The sequence below is a fragment of the Microcaecilia unicolor genome, chromosome 7, assembly GCF_901765095.1.
Source record: "Microcaecilia unicolor chromosome 7, aMicUni1.1, whole genome shotgun sequence".
In the NCBI taxonomy this organism is placed as follows: Eukaryota; Metazoa; Chordata; class Amphibia; order Gymnophiona; family Siphonopidae; genus Microcaecilia; species Microcaecilia unicolor.
The window spans coordinates 229,755,640-229,776,528 of NC_044037.1; the positions used below are offsets into that span (position 1 = coordinate 229,755,640).

The 20,889-nt window shown below is 44.7% G+C and overlaps 1 protein-coding gene across 1 annotated transcript in view; it reads right to left on the reverse strand.

Moving 5' to 3' along the window:
* The window catches only part of UBR3 (ubiquitin protein ligase E3 component n-recognin 3), a 686,242-nt gene that overhangs the window by 100,983 nt on the left and 564,370 nt on the right, over positions 1 to 20,889 (reverse strand). The window contains 2 exon segments of the mRNA XM_030210854.1: positions 2,662 to 2,762; positions 14,790 to 14,895. Of these exon segments, the coding sequence (XP_030066714.1) occupies positions 2,662 to 2,762; positions 14,790 to 14,895 (207 nt within the window).

Below are 20,889 nucleotides of genomic sequence, written 5' to 3' on the forward strand. Positions count from 1 at the left end.
AGTGCAGGTCCTGTTGGACAATGCTATGGCAATGGCATACATAAATCATCAGGGAGGCACCAAGCGCCATCTCGTGGCACAGGAGGTGGCCCTTCTCATGGCCTGGGGCGGAATATCATCTAGTGGTCCTGTCAGCTACACATGTTGTGGACATAGTCTGGTTGAATGTTTTCTATCTCAGACAGAATGTGCTTGATCCCAGAGTATGAGGTCTGAGTCACAGCGCCTTCACCCTTATTGTGAGCAGGTGGGACCTTCCAGTCATGGACATAATGGTGAACTCGCAATGCCAAGGTTCCTGGATTCTTCAGTTGGCACAGGGATCTCTGTTCAGAGGTTTGGACACTCTGGTGCAAGAGTGGACTACTTTGGGTCTCATGTATATGTTTCCTCCGTGGTCCCTTGTGGGCAGAATATTATTCAGAGAATTGATCATCACGCAGGTCCAGTGGTATTGATGGTTCCAGACTGGCCTCAGAGACTATGGGATTTGGTGCAGCTGACGATGGACAGGCCACTCTGGTTGTAACTCAGAGGATCTGATGCAGGGTCTGGTGCAGATTTAAGTCCTGTCTTCAATCTGTCTTTTGGTCTAGCTCTTCAGAGGGCGTGCTTGTGAAAGAGAGGTTATTCCAGTAAGGTGATTGCGATTCTCCTCGGTTTGAGGAAGAATTCTACTTCTCTTACTTATGTGCAAGTGTGTCATGTCTTCGAGGATTAGTGTAGTAATTGCTGTATTGTGCCATTGAAGTTTTTGATTCTGCAGCTTTTAGAGACTTTTGCAGGACAGTTTTGACAAAGGTCTTGCTTTAGCCTCCCTTCGAGTGCCAGTGCATGTTTCCGTGGATTGTTGAAAATAAACATTTAGCTTCTCACCTAGATGTCGCCCAGTTTCTATGGCTTATTCACTCTTCAATTTGCCCTTTGATTCTACCTTGGGACCTGAACCTAGTATTTAGCAGCCTGCTGTACAGTGTATTACAATTTAAAGTTCTGAAGTAGAAACATACAGATTACAGAATTAAAGAGACTCAAAGTATTGCAGTCACCAAAACTTTCCTAAAGAATTAAAGAAAATCTTATAAATACCATTAGCTCCTAAAGACCTCAGTTTCAATATCTGTATAGTAGAGTGCCATAGGGATCTGTACTGAGACCGGTGCTATTTAACATTTATAAATAATATGGAAATTGGAACGACGAATGAGGTGATTAAATTCACAGATGGCACAAAACTATTCAAGGTTGTTAAAAAACTTGCAGACTGTGAAAAATTGCAGGAAGACCTTAGGAAATTGGAAGACTGGGCATCCAAATGGCAGATGCCCAAAGAGACGCACATTGGGAAGAATAATCTGAATCATAATTACCTGATGCTAGGGTCCACCTTAGGGGTCAGCACTCAAGAAAGATCTAAGTGTCATCGTAGACAATATGCTGAAATCTTGTGCCCCGTGTGCGGTGGCAGCCAAAAAAGCAAACAGGATGCTAGGAACTATTAGGAAAGGGACAGTAAATAAGACAGAGAATATTATAATGCCTCTGTATCACTCCATGGTGCAACCTCACCTTGAGTATTGCATTCAGTTCTGGTCGCCGTATCTCAAAAAAGATATAGTACAATTAGAAAAGGTTCAAAGGTGACCAGAATGATAAAGGGGATGGAACTCCTCTCATATGAGGAAAGGCTAAAGAGGTTAGAACTCTTCACCTTGGAAAAGAGATGGATGAGGGGAGATATGATTAAGGTCTACAAAATCCTGAGTGGTGTAGAACAAGTAGAAATCAATCAATCAATCAATTTTTTTTCTCTTTCAAAATGTATAAAGACTAGGGGACACTCAAGGAAGTTGCATGGAAATACTTTTAAAACAAATAGGAGGAAATATTTTTTCACTCCATGAATAAGCTCTGAACTCTTTACCAGAGGATGTTTTAACAGCAGTTTGGATATCTGGGTTTAAAAAAAAGTTTGGACAAGTTTCTGGAGGAAAAGTCCATAGTCTGTTATTGACACAAACATAGGGAAGCCATTGCTTGCCCTGGGATTGGCAACATGGAATTTTGTTACTATTTGGGTTTCTGCCAGATACTTGGCCACTGTTGGAAACAGAACACTGGACTAGATGGATCATTGGTCTGACCCAGTATAGCTATTCTTATGTTCTTATGTAACACATTTACATAGTTTATGCACTGAGGCTATGTGCTGCATTTCCATTATAGTTAATACATTACAAACAATTAACTTAGTATGTGAATTCTTATTGCAATTGCTGTAACTGAACCTCCAAATTCAAAACAAATTACTATCTTTCACCCTTAAGCATTTCAATTCAGCCTGAATTATTGAACCAACTGCCCCTCAATAATTAAGATATGAAGGTTGTGTAAAGGACATAATGTATCTTCTAAAAAAAAATTCTTAATAGGTTTTTATTCAAGCACTGTCTCTTTACTGGCTTGGATAACTGATACACTGAAATGACAGTGGATACAGGTATGTAGTCATTTCATGGTTATAAAAAAAATAATTAAACCTGCTTTATGTCACTTTTCATAGATAAGGCAGAGTTCAGTACACACAAGTATATCAATTAATGCTTTTTCTTCTTTTCTTGGTGCAAAACCATCAAGATCTTACTATTACTACCAACATACCTTTGTACAAGGGCTGGGGCATTGTTAAAATCTGGATAAGCAAAAGAGATGAGACATCTTTGTAAAGAACCGGAACCTCTGCCTTTTCTTCATTGCTCATCCTGTAAAAATCAGGAAAACAATCACATTTCATTCAAAAATTCATCCTGTGTGTTTGCTTTCAGATTCTTTCAATACATAGCCTTTGCAGTACAACTGTAAAATGACAGTGTTTAAATTCTCATGAATTTTAATATCTGATACGTCTTCAATAAAAATGACAGAACATTGCTTTAAAAACTTAGGGGGTAATTCTATAAAGCGAATACTAACATTTGGTTGCTGTTTATGTGCATAAATGGTTAGAATAATGGCACATATGCACATGAATGCCAAAATTCTGCCTAAGTGTTATAAAGTAAGTGTGCGCATATCTTGCATACCACATATTCAATAGTCTGGGCACAGAATGTCTGGGACTCATACTTACATGCTTATCTCCAGCATTTAGGTGTGAGCACTTACATCATTTATGATATATTGCCTTTCTATGGCATAACCAAAGCGGTTTACATATATTATATGCAGGTATTTTCTCTGTTCCGAGTGGGCTCACAATCTAAGTTTTGTACCTGAGGCAATGAAGGGTTAAATGACTTGTCCATTACAAAAAACTGTAGTGGGAATTAATCCCAGTTCCCCAGATTCTCAGCCCACTGCACTAAACATTAAGGCTACTCCTAGTATTCTATAATGGAAAGTAAACACCTATAAATAGGCGAACTTTTATAGAATTACCCTTGTAATGTATTTTGTATTTTTCACAGCTCCAGAGAGGAAAGACAATCCACTAATTATATAATGGCGATAACGGTCAAACGTAAAGTGCAAGTCTATCAAGTATCTTAGAAGCCTGAAACACGTGGGGCCTGGCCAAAGACAGTAGCTGCAATAGGTTAAGTGGGAGAATGACGTATTCAAAAATGGCAAGGAGACTTATGGTACCACAATCCAGTAGTAGTATTAATGCACATTTTTTTATGCATTCCTTGGATTCTAAAGAAAAGTATGCTGATTTCAATGTTCACTTATCATATTTCTACTTATGAAACCAGAATGAATGGATATAGTATTTTTGTATTTGTATATATCTGTTCTAATCAGAAAGGTTACATTATAAAGTAGCATATTTTCCTGGGTATGCACATTTAGTTTGCACAAAAAATATGTACTAATAAAATTAAGCTACACTTTAAAGTAAAGGAATTACCTGGATATACGGAAAATAAGGGGCTAAAAATGAGGTGAGACTAATATTTTATGCTTAGATCTTCCTTTGAGGCTCATACGCAAACTCCAAATAGTTCAGAATGTTTCAACACTGATTCTGAGTAAAACCAGGCAGAAACACACTTCTCCATTTTTGCACACTTTACAAATGCCCAGGCCAAGTTTAAATGGTTGGTGTTGGTGTTCTGGAACATGCAAAACAATGGCCTCAAATACATGCTCAGGAAGCTTAGAAGGCATCCTCCAAACCCAGACCTTGCATCAAACCAACAGGCTTTCATTGAGGTTCCCACTATTATGGACACTTATCTAGCATAGGTAAGACCTAGGGGCTTTCTTTTTAAAGACAGAGTACCCAAGATCTGGAATGACCATCTATCAGAAGTTTAGACTAAAGGAAATATTGCCATTACAGAAGGCAACTCTGGTTATTTCCACAGATATGATTCTACACACCTGCTTCTTTTAAGAAAATTTACTAGGAGGGTTTAGGCTGAGACATTGATGGGGATGACAGGTTTAAGCTATTTTTCTCTATTGTGCAGACAGAATCTATACTATGCAGCCCTTGAGGTAAGCTGTAGAATATAGTGATGCTTCATAATGGCTGGATTTGATTAGTTTAAGTGCTAAGAGTTAAGGGGGGCTGGTTCTCTTCCTTTAAGTTTTTATAGCCATTAAGAGGGCAACTTACAAACAATGTATATATGTGCAAAGTCTGCAGGTACTTACTTGTTAGCCACAAACTTTAAACCATTTTTCAGAAGGAAAAAATTTCCCTTAAAAAGTAACTCAAGAAAAAAAGTACACACACAAATCTGCACCAGTTATTTGTGTGAGTACTTATTCCCACGAATACTTTTAGAAATTCAGAAGCATCTCCACCAGTACCACCTCTAGAACACTTCTCAGACATATGTGCACTTCTAAACATATATTTACCATATGTGCATAATTGTTTACATATATATAATGGACAATTTACCAAAATTCAATTTCTATGTATAAAACAGGTTTTTATACAGGGAAATGCGCTTTAACATCCATTACATTATTTTTGTTTCTGAACATGATATTGGACAACTGGTTCATGTGCGGATCCTATTTCAACATTGTTTAGTGATGTACCAAGGCCATTTCCTTTAACAGGAGACTGCAGTGGTTTCCTTTTTTAAACAACACTAGTTGGTATTTATAAAGTTAGAAAACTGTTGGCACATGCTAACAGTGTTAATATATAAAGCATACTGTAAACTGCAGAGGTCTGATTTCAAGTGCCACCAGCTGGGTCAGGAATTACAATCAAGTACTACAGAATGCTTTCTGTAAAGATTGTCCCCATGGGGAGTTAGAAATTCCCAAGCAAGAAATTTAAAGCATCTGAGTTCACATATTCTGCATTAGCACAAAAGTCAGCACTCTTTAAGCATCCCTCCAACTTTCCCAACTGAAATACACAAGATAGGAAAAAGAAAATGCAAAAGAACAGAAACTGAGACATCTAATAAAGTTAACACCATCTACTGAATATTGTGGCACTGGGCCCTAAGTAGAACAAGCCAAAAAAGATAATATACATGTATACTGAAAGATATATATATATATATACAGGTATATATATATCAGAAAGACACACACTCCGATAAATCACCACTGTATTGTCATTATTCTAATTGCAAAATCAAGTGAAATTGAGGGCAATTTTACAAGAGTTATATTTACATGTTTAAATTGGTATTCACATATAAGTAACCCTTTCAGAAAAGGCATTATTTATAAGTATATATTGTGGAATGCAGAGATTAAGAAGTCATGTTCAGGGGGTCCTTCACAGTGTATATATTTTCTGTATTTTAGAATAGTATTTAGGAAAGTTTTCCTGTAGGCATTTATAAATAACTGTCAGCTAGCTTCTCATTTGAGCCTCGGTGCTGGAACAGAGCTTGGGGGGGGGGGGGGGGGGGGGGGGGGCGGGGAGGGAGGAGGAGCTGTACTTACCTCTCAGGCATTCAAAACTGCCTCAAAATTTCACGTTTCAGTTTCAGCTCTTAATAAGTTCCCTGCAGACATGCGGTTTTACAAACTCTGCCACTTACACATATAGAACTAGATTCTATATATGGCGCCTAAAAAAAAAATTGGCAACGAAAAAAGTGCTTAGCACTATTCTATAAATCTCATCTAACGTTAGGCGCAGTTTATATAATACACATAGCGCCCGTTCCTCTCACTAAATTAAGTTACAGCCATTTACACCAACTAAAACCTGGTGTAAAAGCACACGACTACTTTAGGTGCAGATCAGGCATATTCTATAACACTGCGCATAAATTTTACGAATGCCCATGACTCCCTCATGGCCACAACCCTTTTGAGATCCGCACGGTCCAATTTACACGCATCACTTTATAGAGTACGCTTAGCAAGTATTGTACGTAAATCATAATTAGTGTGAATTAGTACCGATAATTGCTTGTTAACATCCAATTATCAGCGCTGATGTTACACAATTAAGTTCTATGCACAAGTTAGCTATGCATGCCGATTTGCATGCAGAACTTTAGTCACCATTTATAGAATCTGGGAAAGGGTCTGATTTTAACACAGGACACCTATGTGAGGAAGTCTGAAAAGTCACCTATTTTAAGTCTATTATAAAGGGAAACAAAGGTGCCTATGCGCATTTATAAAATAGGCACCTAGATGTTCCTTGCAAATGCAGAAGCACATATTTATACCTACTTTGAAGTTGGTTAAATGTGTGCATATATTCTAGGTGACAGTTTTATGACTGTATATGCACATAAATGATGCTTATAAAATTAACCCACATGTAAAACGTATGGGCGATAACAAGAACATGCATAGTTTTATGCCTGTATGTCTTTATAATATAGGCCACAAATAAGACACTTTCTTGCCCTTATAACGTAGGAAGACCTGTTATATCATTACCCTCCACGTGTGTACTCACATATAAGATAAGTGTTTACATTTCAACTCCACCTCCTCTCCACCCAAATTATGTCCCTTGGGAAACCTACATCATGCAGATTGTCAAAGTGATGCAAAATTTTTTTTTACACACATACATACTCAACACAGTTTTATAAAAGCTTTTTTTCTGTGTGTAAGAACAGGCTTCAGCTGCAGAAATTACTCTCACAAAAAGCAAAATCACTGCTTCTAAAGCGAACGCTACATACCTGTAGAAGGTATTCTCCGAGGACAGCAGGCTGATTGTTCTCACAAATGGGTGACGTCCACGGCAGCCCCTCCGATCGGAGATCTTCCTAGCAACAGAGTTTGCTAGTTCTCGCTCGCGCCCGCGATGCGGGCATGCGCGGCCGTCTTCCCGCCCGAAATTGCTCATGTTCGCTAGTCCCGTACCAAGCAAAAACAAGAGAAGGGAAGACACAACTCCAAAGGGGAGGCGGGCGGGTAGGTGAGAACAATCAGCCTGCTGTCCTCGGAGAATACCTTCTACAGGTATGTAGCATTCGCTTTCTCCGAGGACAAGCAGGCTGCTTGTTCTCACAAATGGGGTATCCCTAGCCCCCAGGCTCACTCAAAACAACAAACATTGATCAATTGGGCCTCGCAACGGCGAGGACATATCTGAGATTGACCTAAACTTTTCCAACTAACTGAGAGTGCAGCCTGCAACAGAATAAAAATGGGCCTAGGGGGGATGGAGTTGGATTCTAAACCCCAAACAGATTCTGCAGCACCGACTGCCCGAACCGACTGTCGCGTCGGGAATCCTGCTGAAGGCAGTAGTGAGATGTGAATATGTGGACAGATGACCACTTCGCAGCTTTGCAAATCTCTTCAATAGTGGCTGACTTCAAGTGGGCCACTGACGCCGCCATGGCTCGAACACTATGAGCCGTGACATGACCCTCAAGAGTCAGCCCAGCCTGGGCGTAAGTGAAGGAAATGCAATCTGCTAGCCAATTGGATATGGTGCGTTTCCCGAGAGCCACTCCCCTCCTGTTGGGATCAAAAGAAACAAAAAGTTGGGCGGACTGTTTGTGGGGGCTTGTCCTCTCCAGATAGAAGGCCAATGCTCGCTTGCAGTCCAATGTGTGCAGCTGACGTTCAGCAGGGCAGGAATGAGGACGGGGGAAGAATGTTGGCAAGACAACTGACTGGTTCAGATGGAACTCCGACACCACCTTTGGCAAGAACTTAGGGTGAGTGCGGAGGACTACTCTGCTATGATGAAATTTGGTATAAGGAGCATGAGCTACCAAGGCTTGCAGCTCACTGACTCTGCGAGCTGAAGTAACTGCCACCAAGAAAATGACCTTCCAGGTCAAGTACTCCAGATGACAGGAATCCAGTGGCTCAAAAGGAGGTTTCATCAGCTGGGTGAGAACGACACTGAGATCCCATGACACTGTAGGAGGTTTGACTGGGGGCTTCGACAAAAGCAAATCTCTCATGAAGCGAACAACTAAAGGCTGTCCCGAGATCGGCTTACCTTCCACATGGTAATGGTATGCACTAATCACACTAAGATGAACCCTTACAGAGTTGGTTTTAAGACCAGACTCTGATAAATGTAGAAGGTATTCAAGCAGGGTCTGTGTAGGACAAGAACGAGGATCTAAGGCCTTGCCATCACACCACACAGCAAACCGTCGCCAGAGGAAAAAATAACTCCTCTTGGTAGAATCGTTCCTGGAAGCAAGCAAGACTCGAGAGACACCCTCTGACAGACCCAAGGAGGTGAAGTCTACGCTCTCAACATCCAGGCTGTGAGGGCCAGAGACCGAAGGTTGGGATGGAGGAGCGCCCCCTCGTTCTGCGTGATGAGGGTTGGAAAGCAGTCCAATCTCCACGGTTCTTCGGAAGACAACTCCAGAAGAAGAGGGAACCAGATCTGACGAGGCCAAAAAGGAGCAATCAAAATCATGGTTCCCCTGTCTTGCTTGAGTTTCAGCAAAGGAATGGGAGGATACGCGTACAGGAGACCTTCCCCCCAAAACAGAAGGAAAGCATCCGACGCTAGTCTGCCGTGGGCCTGCAGCCTGGAACAGAAATGAGGGACCTTGTGATTGGTCTGAGTGGCAAAGAGGTCTACCAAGGGGGTGCCCCACACTTGGAAGATCTCGTGAACCACTCTGGAACTGAGCGACCACTCGTGCGGTTGCATGATCCTGCTCAATCTGTCGGCCAGACTGCTGTTTACGCCTGCCAGATACGTGGCCTGGAGCCACATGCCGAACCGGCGTGCCCAGTGCCACAAGCTGACGGCTTCCCGACACAAGGGGCGAGATCCGGTGCCCCCCTGCTTGTTGATGTAATACATAGCAACCTGGTTGTCTGTCTGAATTTGGATAATTTGATGGGACAGCCGATCTCTGAAAGCCTTCTGAGCGTTCCATACCGCTCGCAACTCCAGGAGGTTGATCTGTAGACCTTGTTCCTGGACGGACCAAGTCCCCTGGGTGTGGAGCCCATCGACATGCGCTCCCCACCCCAGGAGTGACGCGTCCGTGGTCAGCACCTTTTGCGGCTGAGGAATCTGGAAGGGACATCCCAGGGTCAAATTGGATCCAATTGTCCACCAATGAAGGGAGAGGAGAAACCTCGTGGACAGACGGACCACGTCCTCTAGGCTCCCAGCAGCCTGGCACCACTGGGAGGCTAGGGTTCATTGAGCAGATCTCATAAAAAGGCGGGCCATGGGAGTCACATGAACCGTGGAGGCCATCTGGCCGAGCAATCTCAACATCTGCCGAGCTGTGATCTGCTGCGACGCCCACACCGAGGAGGCAAGGGTCAGCAGATTGTCGGCCCTGGTCTCTGGGAGGTAGGCACGGGCTGTCTGGGAATCCAGCAGAGCTCCTATGAATTCGAGTTTCTGAACTGGAAGAAGGTGGGACTTTGGATAATTTATCACAAACCCTAGCAGCTCCAGGAGTTGAATAGTCATCTGCATGGACTGCTGAGCTCCTGCCTCGGAGGTGTTCTTTACCAGCCAGTCGTCGAGGTAAGGGAACACATGCACTCCCAGCCTGCGTAGAGAAGCCGCTACTACGGCTAGGCATTTGGTGAATACCCTGGGCGCAGAGGCGAGCCCAAAGGGAAGCACACAGTACTGAAAATGCCGTGTTCCCAGACGAAATCGAAGATACTGCCTGTGAGCTGGCAGAATCGGGATGTGCGTATAGGCATCCTTTAAGTCCAGAGAGCATAGCCAATCGTCCTGTTGAATCATGGGAAGAAGGGTGCCCAGGAAAGCATCCTGAACTTTTCCTTGACCAGATATTTGTTCAGGGCCCTTAGGTCTAGGATGGGACGCATCCCCCCTGTTTTCTTTTCCACAAGGAAGTACCTGGAATAGAATCCCAGCCCTTCTTGCCCCGGTGGCACGGGCTCGACCACATTGGCGCTGAGAAGGGCGGAGAGTTCCTCTGCAAGTACCTGCCTGTGCTGGAAGCTGAAGGATTGAGCTCCCGGTGGGCAATTTGGAGGCTTTGAGGTCAAATTCAGAGAGTACCTTAGCAGGACTATTTGGAGAACCCACTGATCGGAGGTTACAAGAGGCCATCTTTGGTGAAAAAATGTTAACCTCCCCCCCGACCGGTAGGCCGTCCGGCACAGACACTGGAACGTCGGCTATGCTCTGCAGGAGCCAGTCAAAAGCCCGCCCCTGACTTTTGCTGGGGAGCCGCAGGGGCCTGAGGCGCGCGCTGCTGACGAGAGCGAGCGCGCTGGGGTTTAGCCTGAGCAGCAGGCTGGCGGGAAGGAAGGAGGATTGTACCTACGCTTACTGGAAGAATAGGGAACCGTCCTCCTTCCCCTATAAAAACGTCTACCCGAAGAGGTAGAGGCTGAAGGCGGCCGGCGGGAGAACTTGTCAAAAGCGGTATCCCGCTGGTGGAGCTGTTCAACCACCTGTTCGACCTTGTCCCCAAAAACATTGTCCCCCCGGCAAGGGGCATCCACAATCCGCTGCTGGATTCGATTTTCCAGGTCGGAGGCGCGCAGCCATGAGAGCCTGCGCATCACCACACCCTGCGCAGCGCCCTGGATGCAACATCAAAAGAGTCAAAGACCCCCCCTGGCCAGGAATTTCCTACACGCCTTCAGCTGCCTGACCACCTGCTGAAAAGGCTTGGCCTGCTTAGAAGGGAGCTTGTCCACCAAGTCCGCCAACTGCCGCACATTGTTACGCATGTGTATGCTCGTGTAGAGCTGGTAGGACTGGATCTTGGCGATGAGCATTGCAGAATGATAGGCCTTCCGCCCAAAAGAGTCCAAGGTTCTAGAGTCTTTGCCCTGGGGCGCCGAAGCATACTCTCTAGAGCTCTTGGCCTTCTTGAGGGCCAGATCCACCACACCAGAGTCGTGTGGCAACTGAGTCTGCATCAACTCCGGGTCCCCATGGATCCGATATTGAGATTCGAGCTTCTTGGGGGTGTGGGGCGTAGTTAAAGGTTTTGCCCAGTTCGCCAGCAACGTCTTTTTGAAGACATGATGCATGGGTACTGTGGACGATTCTTTAGGTGGCGAAGGATAGTCCAAGAGTTCCAGCACCTCAGCTCTCGGCTCATCTTCCGTGACCACGGGAAAGGGAATTGCCGTAGACATTTCCCGGACAAAGGCCGCAAAAGAGAGACTCTCCGGAGGAGAAAGCTGTCTTTCAGGCGAGGGAGTAGGATCAGACCGTCAGACTCCTCATCAGAGAAATATCTGACGTCTTCCTCTGCTTCCCACGAGGCCTCCTCATCAGTGTCGGACACCAGCTGGTGGACTTTGGTCCAAAACTGCGCCCGCCTCGACTCCGTGGAAACACGGCCACGGTGGGAGCGTCGAGAAGAGGACTCCCGTAGCGGGGGCGATGGAGCTCCCTCCATCGACGTCGTCGGGGAGCCCTCCTGGGAGGCGGCCGGCACCGGCACCGATAGCGGTACCGGGGCGGGCGTCCTCATCACAGATGAGGGCCCAGCCATCGCCTCACTCGACGGCACCGGCGGCGCAAGCACCCCTGGTACCGGAGGAGAAGGGCGAAACAGCTCCTCCAGGATCCCCGGAAGGACGGCCCTGAGGCTCTCGTTCAGAGAGGCTGTGGAGAAAGGCGGTGGGGCCGGTACCGGCGTCGAGCTGCGAACCTGTTCCGGGGATGGAGGCGGTACTGGGCTGTCCACAAGGGAACGCATCGACACCTCCTGAATGGAGGGTGAACGGTCCTCCTGATGTCGACGCTTGGGTGCCGGTGGTACCGGCGACCCAGATCTCTCGGTACCACGCTTGGAGGGTGACCGATGCCGGTGCTTCTTTGCCTTCACACGACATCGGTACCCCCCCCGGTACCGAAGAGGAAGACGTTGAATCCAAACGCTTCCTCGGGTCCGGGTCCGAAGAGGGTCGATCCCGGGGGGACTGTACCGCGGGAGCCCTCGAGACAGGCGGAGACCTGTTCATGGGCTCACCGCCACCAGCAGGGGAATGGACAGCTCTCACCTGCACTCCAGACATCGAAGCACCCTCCGACGACATCCTCAGGAGGAACGATCCCGGTCTCGCAGCTGCACCAGACGATGACCTCGATGTCGATGCCGGTACCGATGAACGCGGTACCGAAGTCGATGCTGGGCGCGGTACCGAAGGCTCCGATGCCGAGGACCGCGGAACCGAGGATGTCGACGCGCCGGATGAAGCCCCGAACAAACTGTTCCACTGGGCTAATCTCGCCGCCTGAGTTCTCCTCTTCAAAAGAAGACAGAGATTACAGGCCTGAGGACGGTGCCCAGCCCCCAGACACTGAAGGCAAGAAGCGTGCCTATCAGTGAGAGAGATTATCCGGCCGCACTGGGTGCAAGGTTTGAAGCCGCTGGAAGGCTTCGATGACATGGGCGGAAAAATCTCGCCGGCAAAATCGAAGTCGGCGAACTCACCAAAAAACGAACGGGCGGCGAAAAAAGCCGCACTCGACCACGAAAGAAAACTTACGAGCCAACACTAGAAATAAAGGTAAAATAGTTAGAAAAAGACCGCGAATCGCGAGGGATCTCCAAGGGGCGCGGAGCGACCGAAAAAAACAGCCGTCCCGAGCCGCGGAAAAAAGGAGACTAGCAAACACGAGCGATTTCGGGCGGGAAGACGGGCACACGCGAGAACTAGCAAACTCTGTTGCTAGGAAGATCTCCGATCAGAGGGGCTGCCGTGGACGTCATCCATTTGTGAGAACAAGCAGCCTGCTTGTCCTCGGAGAATGTAGTGATACTTACATGTGAAAAGTCCAAAATAGCACTGCTCTATTTATTTTCTTTTAAAAATAGCTAATTCTGTAAGAACACTTAGGCATTATACAATAGTAGAACAAACCCATTCTGGCATGCTAAACTTAGGCATGTCCCTTTATGCCATGTCAATGCAAGATGTAAATGGTCACACCTAATTGCGCCAAGTGATGTGCTTAACTCATTGTATTCTAAAAGCTATATGTGCTTCTTTGCACCACAACCATGCTCCTCCCATGTTTATGCCCACCTTGGAGTTAAATGATATAGCACTTAGGCACTGCTTTACAGAATAACACCTAGTATCCCTACGCATGAAAATGCCAATTAAAGGCACCTCCAATGTTCTTTGCTTATGACCTAGAAAACTTGCCATTACCATTACTGAAGGAACAATGAATTCTGACTGTACCAGAAAATTCTAAAGGAGAATGTCCAGTCATCTGTCAGCTGAAGCATAATTGGGTTATCTAGCAAGACAATAATCCAAAACACAAAAGCAAATCTACCTCTGAATGGCTAAGGAGAAACAAAATTAAAGTTTTGGACTGACCTAATCAAAGTGCTGACTTTAACCTATTAGAGATGCTGTGGCAAAACTGGAAACCAGCAGTTTCTGCACGGAAATGAACACGTCTGAATTAAAGCAGTTCTGCAAAGAAGAGTGGGCTACGTTTCTTCAACAGAGATGTGAAAAAGTATCAAAATTATCAAATTATAGTAAGTGTCTGGTTGCAATTATTGCTGCTAAAGTTGGTGCAACCAGTTAATAAATTTAGGGGCAGTTACTTTTCACATGGGTGATATGAGTGTTAAGATAACTTTGTTTCTTCAAAAAATGATATAATAATTTAAAAATTGCATTATGAGCTTTCTCAGGTTTCATTTATTACATTTTGTTTACAGATCAGAAACCATTCAGTGTGACATATGCAATAACAGGGGAAATCAGGAGAGAGGTAAGTATTTATATCACTGTAAGTGAGAGATAAATCGAATAAATGAAAAGAAATAACTACATACATTTGTCTCATGATTTCCTACTGGAAAAGCTGTTGAATTATTTCTAGTTGTGGCAAATTCATTTCTGTTCAAAGCCATTTTTGAAATGTTTGTAAATTACATAAACAGATAGCATACAAAGAAAAATGAGTTTACTTTTAATTACCAACCATTTAAAGTGTGTCATTTTCTTTGACAGCAACCCCCCCCCCCCCAAAAAAAAAAGTCTTACTGCCCAGCATTCAGCATCATAGTTTTACACCTTGGTCTATATTCTGTAGAAGATGCATAAGCCTAGACAGCAGAAGTACTATCAATTTTTCAACTCCCTCTCAACACAGCTGATGCTTTTTTTTTTTTACCGTGACTTTTATCTCTAGATATTTCAGTGGCTTCACCCATGCTCATATCAGACATACTTAAAACACACAAAATTTTTTTTATTAAGGATTTCAGCGCTTAGGATATAGAATATTTGCTTGTCTTGTCAGAGGTACACAAGGGCTTCATGGAAAATATTTATAGTGAGAATCTCTACTTAATATCTTTCCTTTACTAGCCATTCTTTCATAAACTTAATGGATCTGAATTAATACTTACTGTGAATTCCTGTCCTCCAAAAGATGGGTTAGTTTCCTCCAGGGATTATAATTGGAATCAATACTGTAGAGGCGCATGTGCATAGCCAATACATGAAATAGCTGATCTGAATTGTAGGGGAAAGAAAAAACTCAAATCAAAATGATAATATGTATGGCATAAGGCGGTGGTTCCCAAACCTAATCCTGGAGGCACCCCAGCAAGTCAGATTTTCAGGCTATCCACAATGAATATTCATGAGAGAGATTTGCATGCAATGGAGGCAGTGCATGCAAATCTCTCTCGAGTATTCATTGTAGATATCCCGAAAACTTGACTGGTTGGGGTGCCTCCAGGACCAGGTTTGGGAACCACTGGCATAAGGAAAACAATTCTCAACTTCAGCTCAGGTCAAACAAGATTTTCAAACACAGAATATAAGCTTTTTGCCTACATATGAATACAGTGAGAATATTGTATATTTTGTAGAATTAAACTAAATATGCTGCTTTGAATTACATAACTTTCAACTCGTTCTAAACCCAGCTTACAGAACACATCAAGTCAGTCAGGTGTTCAGACTATCCACAATGAATATAAAGAAGAGGATCTGCATACAATGAAGGCAGTGCATGCAAACCTCTCATGCTTATTCATTGTGGATATCCTTAAAACAAGACTGGGTGTTTTCCAAGAACTGGGTTGAGAATCATCTAGAGTAATATATGATAACCATACAAGGAGAGTTAAATATAATAGGAATTTTATTTTCACAGCTTTGTAATGACTGCATCACTTGTCAACCCATTTTTTAAAAATATAGGATCACCACCAATATCATAATTCAAAATGCATTAAAGAAGGAGCTTCTTTCACTGAAGTATACAACATATGTACAACAATCATTGAAATATTCAAAAAGGAAAAGGAAAATAAAGGCCATGTTTGCATAAATTTTCACAGCCTTTGTAACAGAAAACCCAAATGACATAGCTCAATTTCCAAAATTGCCTTAAAGCCCATCCAGGTCACAAGTACCTGACAAGATCCCAAAACAGTACAATACATTTTATGCTGCTTATTGTAGAAATAAGCAGTGTGGATTTTCCCCAAATCCATTTTAATAATAGTCTATGGACTTTTCCTTTAGAAAGCCATCCAAATCTTTTTTAAACCTCAGTAAGCTAACTGCTTTTACTACATTCTCTGGTAACAAATTCCAGAGTTTAGTTACAAGTTGAGTGAAGAAATATTTTCTCCAATTCGTTTTAAATTTACTACTTCGTAGCTTCATTGCATGTCCCCTACTTCTAGTATTTTTGGAAAGAGTGAAAAAGCGATTCACGTCTACCCATTCCACTCTGCTCATTATTTTATACACCTCTATCATATCTCCCCTTAGCCGTCTTTTCTCCAAGCTGAAGAGCCATAGGTGTTTTAGCCTTTCCTCATAGGGAAGTCGTCCCATCCCCTTTATCATTTTCGTTGCCCTTCTCTGTACCTTTTCTAATTCCACAGTCATTTTCAAAATTTAGTATCACTAAAAGCAAAGTGGATTGAATTATAGAGCAATAAAGTTGCTGGGATAAAAACGTTAACCATTGAATTAACTGTAGTTGTGGTACTTTTACTTTTTACTCAGAAATTATTATTATTAGGCAATAACTTTTTTACTTTCACTTAAATAAATTTTCATGTTATTAGAGAGGTGTGTTTGAAGAAAGGAGCTGCCACTATAGGGGAGGGTTAGTTGGGGGGGCGGTCGGGAAGCGGGGATTGGGAGGGTTCAGCTAGTTTAGTTCTGTTTTACTGTATTTATTCTGTAAAACGTATATATTCTTTTGATCCATGGTTGAATGCTGATAATAAACAAATTTAATGGGTTCTTCACTGTACTTTTAATATTAAAATATATATTTTTATTTTTACTTAAGTACTTTTATCTAGTACTTTGAACAACACTGATAATTATCCACAAACATGGACGACATCTGACAGTACCAATATGGAGTATTTATTGGAGAAGCCATCTTCTTTCAGTTACATATAAGAATTTAAAGAAAATCAACTCTATAAGAGGGGAAAGGGGAATGTGGATGATCTTGCTGGTCAATGGAGAACATTCATTACGGGTGAGAAACTATTTTCTCTGAGGACAAGCAGAATAAGTCAGCCACTCAAATGAGAATCCTTAGTTACAACATAGTGTCTTACAAAAGGAACAGCCACAAGAAGGCAATCAGTGGAGTGAGACCAATTTATATGCATACATATTTTTAGAAAGGCAAGTAAAAACAACAATAAAAAAATCTTGGGGGCATAGAATTAGAATCTACCCATCAAAGAATCTCTGGAGGACAGACACACTAACTGACTAAACCTATTGTGAAGAGTCTGTAAGTCTGTGTCTGAACAGTAATATCAACTGAATGAGTGCACCAAGTTCCACATCACAACTTTGCAAATCTGTTTATTGGAGGTCAAATTAAGATGGGATACCACCACCAATAAGGCCATAGCATCAGGAGTTTTGACATGCTTTTCTACAACGAGATCTGCCTAGGTATAAAAAAGAAATCTGCAGTCCAATTACAGATGGTGGGTTTATTAGCTGTCCTTCCAGGCCTACTTGGAGTCAAAGAAAAGGCTGGGCTTCAAATATATTGTAAAAGTTCTTCTGCAATCCAAACTCTGCAGGGTCTATTCACCTTTATGAATAAGGGGGTTTAGGGAAAAAAAGCTTCAAGTTCAATTGATGAAGCTGAGCTCACATCCAGACAAAATTGTCTGGAAGGGCAGGCAACCAGTGTTTTAACATCCATGCTCCTGGACAAAAGCACTAACAGTCAAACCTTCACTGCCTCCATGTGATGCTCAGGGTCCAGCTATTTATTTATTTATTGCATTTGTATCCCACAATTTCCCACCTCTTTGCAGGCTCAATGTGGCTTACAATACATCATGAATAGTGGAAATATATAATAAGATAAACAATTAGTATTATGGAAGGATCTTGGGTAACATGATAATGAAAAAGTATGATATTATACAGTTTTCTTGAGTACTGAGTGGGAAGAACAGAAAAGTTCCATGCAGACAGGACTCTTCTTAAGTCCTGACTCCAAGAAAGACTATTAACCCCTCAGTATCAAAGGATCACCTCTGTTTGGTGCAGCTCATGAGTTCCTTCAATACTGATGCTTTTTAGCTAAAGAGGTAGCCCTGGACTTCAAAGACAAAGATGTCAAGGTAATGCAATCTTCAGAGCTTGGTGGCCCTGGAAGACACCTTTGAACAAATGCCAGAACCAGGGACAAAGCGAATGCTACATACCTGTAGAAGGTATTCTCCGAGGACAGCAGGCTGATTGTTCTCACTGATGGGTGACGTCCACGGCAGCCCCTCCAATCGGAATCTTCACTAGCAAAGTCCTTTGCTAGCCCTCGCGCGCATGCGCGGCCGTCTTCCCGCCCAAAACCGGCTCCAGCCGGCCAGTCTCGTATGTAGCAAAAGAGATACAAGGGAAGACACAACTCCAAAGGGGAGGCGGGCGGGTTTGTGAGAACAATCAGACTGCTGTCCTCGGAGAATACCTTCTACAGGTATGTAGCATTCGCTTTCTCCGAGGACAAGCAGGCTGCTTGTTCTCACTGATGGGGTATCCCTAGCCCCCAGGCTCACTCAAAACAACAACCATGGTCAATTGGGCCTCGCAACGGCGAGGACATAACTGAGATTGACCTAAAAAATTTACCAACTAACTGAGAGTGCAGCCTAGAACAGAACAAACAGGGCCCTCGGGGGGTGGAGTTGGATCCTAAAGCCCAAACAGGTTCTGAAGAACTGACTGCCCGAACCGACTGTCGCGTCGGGTATCCTGCTGCAGGCAGTAATGAGATGTGAATGTGTGGACAGATGACCACGTCGCAGCTTTGCAAATTTCTTCAATGGAGGCTGACTTCAAGTGGGCTACCGACGCAGCCATGGCTCTAACATTATGAGCCGTGACATGACCCTCAAGAGCCAGCCCCGCCTGGGCGTAAGTGAAGGAAATGCAATCTGCTAGCCAATTGGATATGGTGCGTTTCCCCACAGCCACTCCCCTCCTATTGGGATCAAAAGAAACAAACAATTGGGCGGACTGTCTGTTGGGCTGTGTCCGCTCCAGGTAGAAGGCCAATGCTCTCTTGCAGTCCAATGTGTGCAGCTGACGTTCAGCAGGGCAGGAATGAGGACGGGGAAAGAATGTTGGCAAGACAATTGACTGGTTCAGATGGAACTCCGACACGACCTTTGGCAAGAACTTAGGGTGAGTGCGGAGGACTACTCTGTTATGATGAAATTTGGTGTAAGGGGCCTGGGCTACCAGGGCCTGAAGCTCACTGACTCTACGAGCTGAAGTAACTGCCACCAAGAAAATGACCTTCCAGGTCAAGTGCTTCAGATGGCAGGAGTTCAGTGGCTCAAAAGGAGGTTTCATCAGCTGGGTGAGAACGACATTGAGATCCCATGACACTGTAGGAGGCTTGACAGGGGGCTTTGACAAAAGCAAACCTCTCATGAAGCTAACAACTAAAGTCTGTCCCGAGATCGGCTTACCTTCCACATGGTAATGGTATGCACTGATTGCACTAAGGTGAACTCTTACAGAGTTGGTCTTGAGACCAGACTCAGACAAGTGCAGAAGGTATTCAAGCAGGGTCTGTGTAGGACAAGAGCGAGGATCTAGGGCCTTGCTGTCACACCAGACGGCAAACCTCCTCCATAGAAAGAAGTAACTCCTCTTAGTGGAATCTTTCCTGGAAGCAAGCAAGATGCGGGAGACACCCTCTGACAGACCCAAAGAGGCAAAGTCTACGCTCTCAACATCCAGGCCGTGAGAGCCAGGGACCGGAGGCTGGGATGCAGAAGAGCCCCTTCGTCCTGCGTGATGAGGGTCGGAAAACACTCCAATCTCCACGGTTCTTCGGAGGATAACTCCAGAAGAAGAGGGAACCAGATCTGACGCGGCCAAAAAGGAGCAATCAGAATCATGGTGCCTCGGTCTTGCTTGAGTTTCAACAAAGTCTTCCCCACCAGAGGAATGGGAGGATAAGCATACAGCAGGCCCTCCCCCCAATTCAGGAGGAAGGCATCCGATGCCAGTCTGCCGGGGGCCTGAAGCCTGGAACAGAACTGAGGGAGTTTGTGGTTTGCTCGAGATGCGAAGAGATCCACCAAGGGGGTGACCCACGCTTGGAAGATCTGGCGCACCACTCGGGAGTTGAGCGACCACTCGTGAGGTTGCATAATCCTGCTCAACCTGTCGGCCAGACTGTTGTTTACACCTGCCAGATATGTGGCTTGGAGCACCATGCCTTGACGGCGAGCCCAGAGCCACATGCTGACGGCTTCCTGACACAGGGGGCGAGATCCGGTGCCCCCCTGCTTGTTGACATAGTACATGGCAATCTGGTTGTCTGTCTGAATTTGGATAATTTGGTGGGACAGCCGATCTCTGAAAGCCTTCAGAGCGTTCCAGATCGCTCGCAACTCCAGAAGATTGATCTGTAGATCGCGTTCCTGGAGGGACCAGCTTCCTTGGGTGTGAAGCCCATCGACATGAGCTCCCCATCCCAGGAGAGACGCATCCGTGGTCAGCACTTTTTGTGGCTGAGGAATTTGGAAAGGACGTCCCAGAGTCAAATTGGACCAAATCGTCCACCAATACAGGGATTCGAGAAAACTCGTGGACAGGTGGATCACGTCTTCTAGATCCCCAGCAGCCTGAAACCACTGGGAAGCTAGGGTCCATTGAGCAGATCTCATGTGAAGGCGGGCCATGGGAGTCACATGAACTGTGGAGGCCATGTGGCCCAGCAATCTCAACATCTGCCGAGCTGTGATCTGCTGGGACGCTCGCACCCGCGAGACGAGGGACAACAAGTTGTTGGCTCTCGCCTCTGGGAGATAGGCGCGAGCCGTCCGAGAATCCAGCAGAGCTCCTATGAATTCGAGTCTCTGCGCCGGGAGAAGGTGGGACTTTGGGTAATTTATCACAAACCCCAGCAGCTCCAGGAGGCGAATAGTCATCTGCATGGACTGCAGGGCTCCTGCCTCGGACGTGTTCTTCACCAGCCAA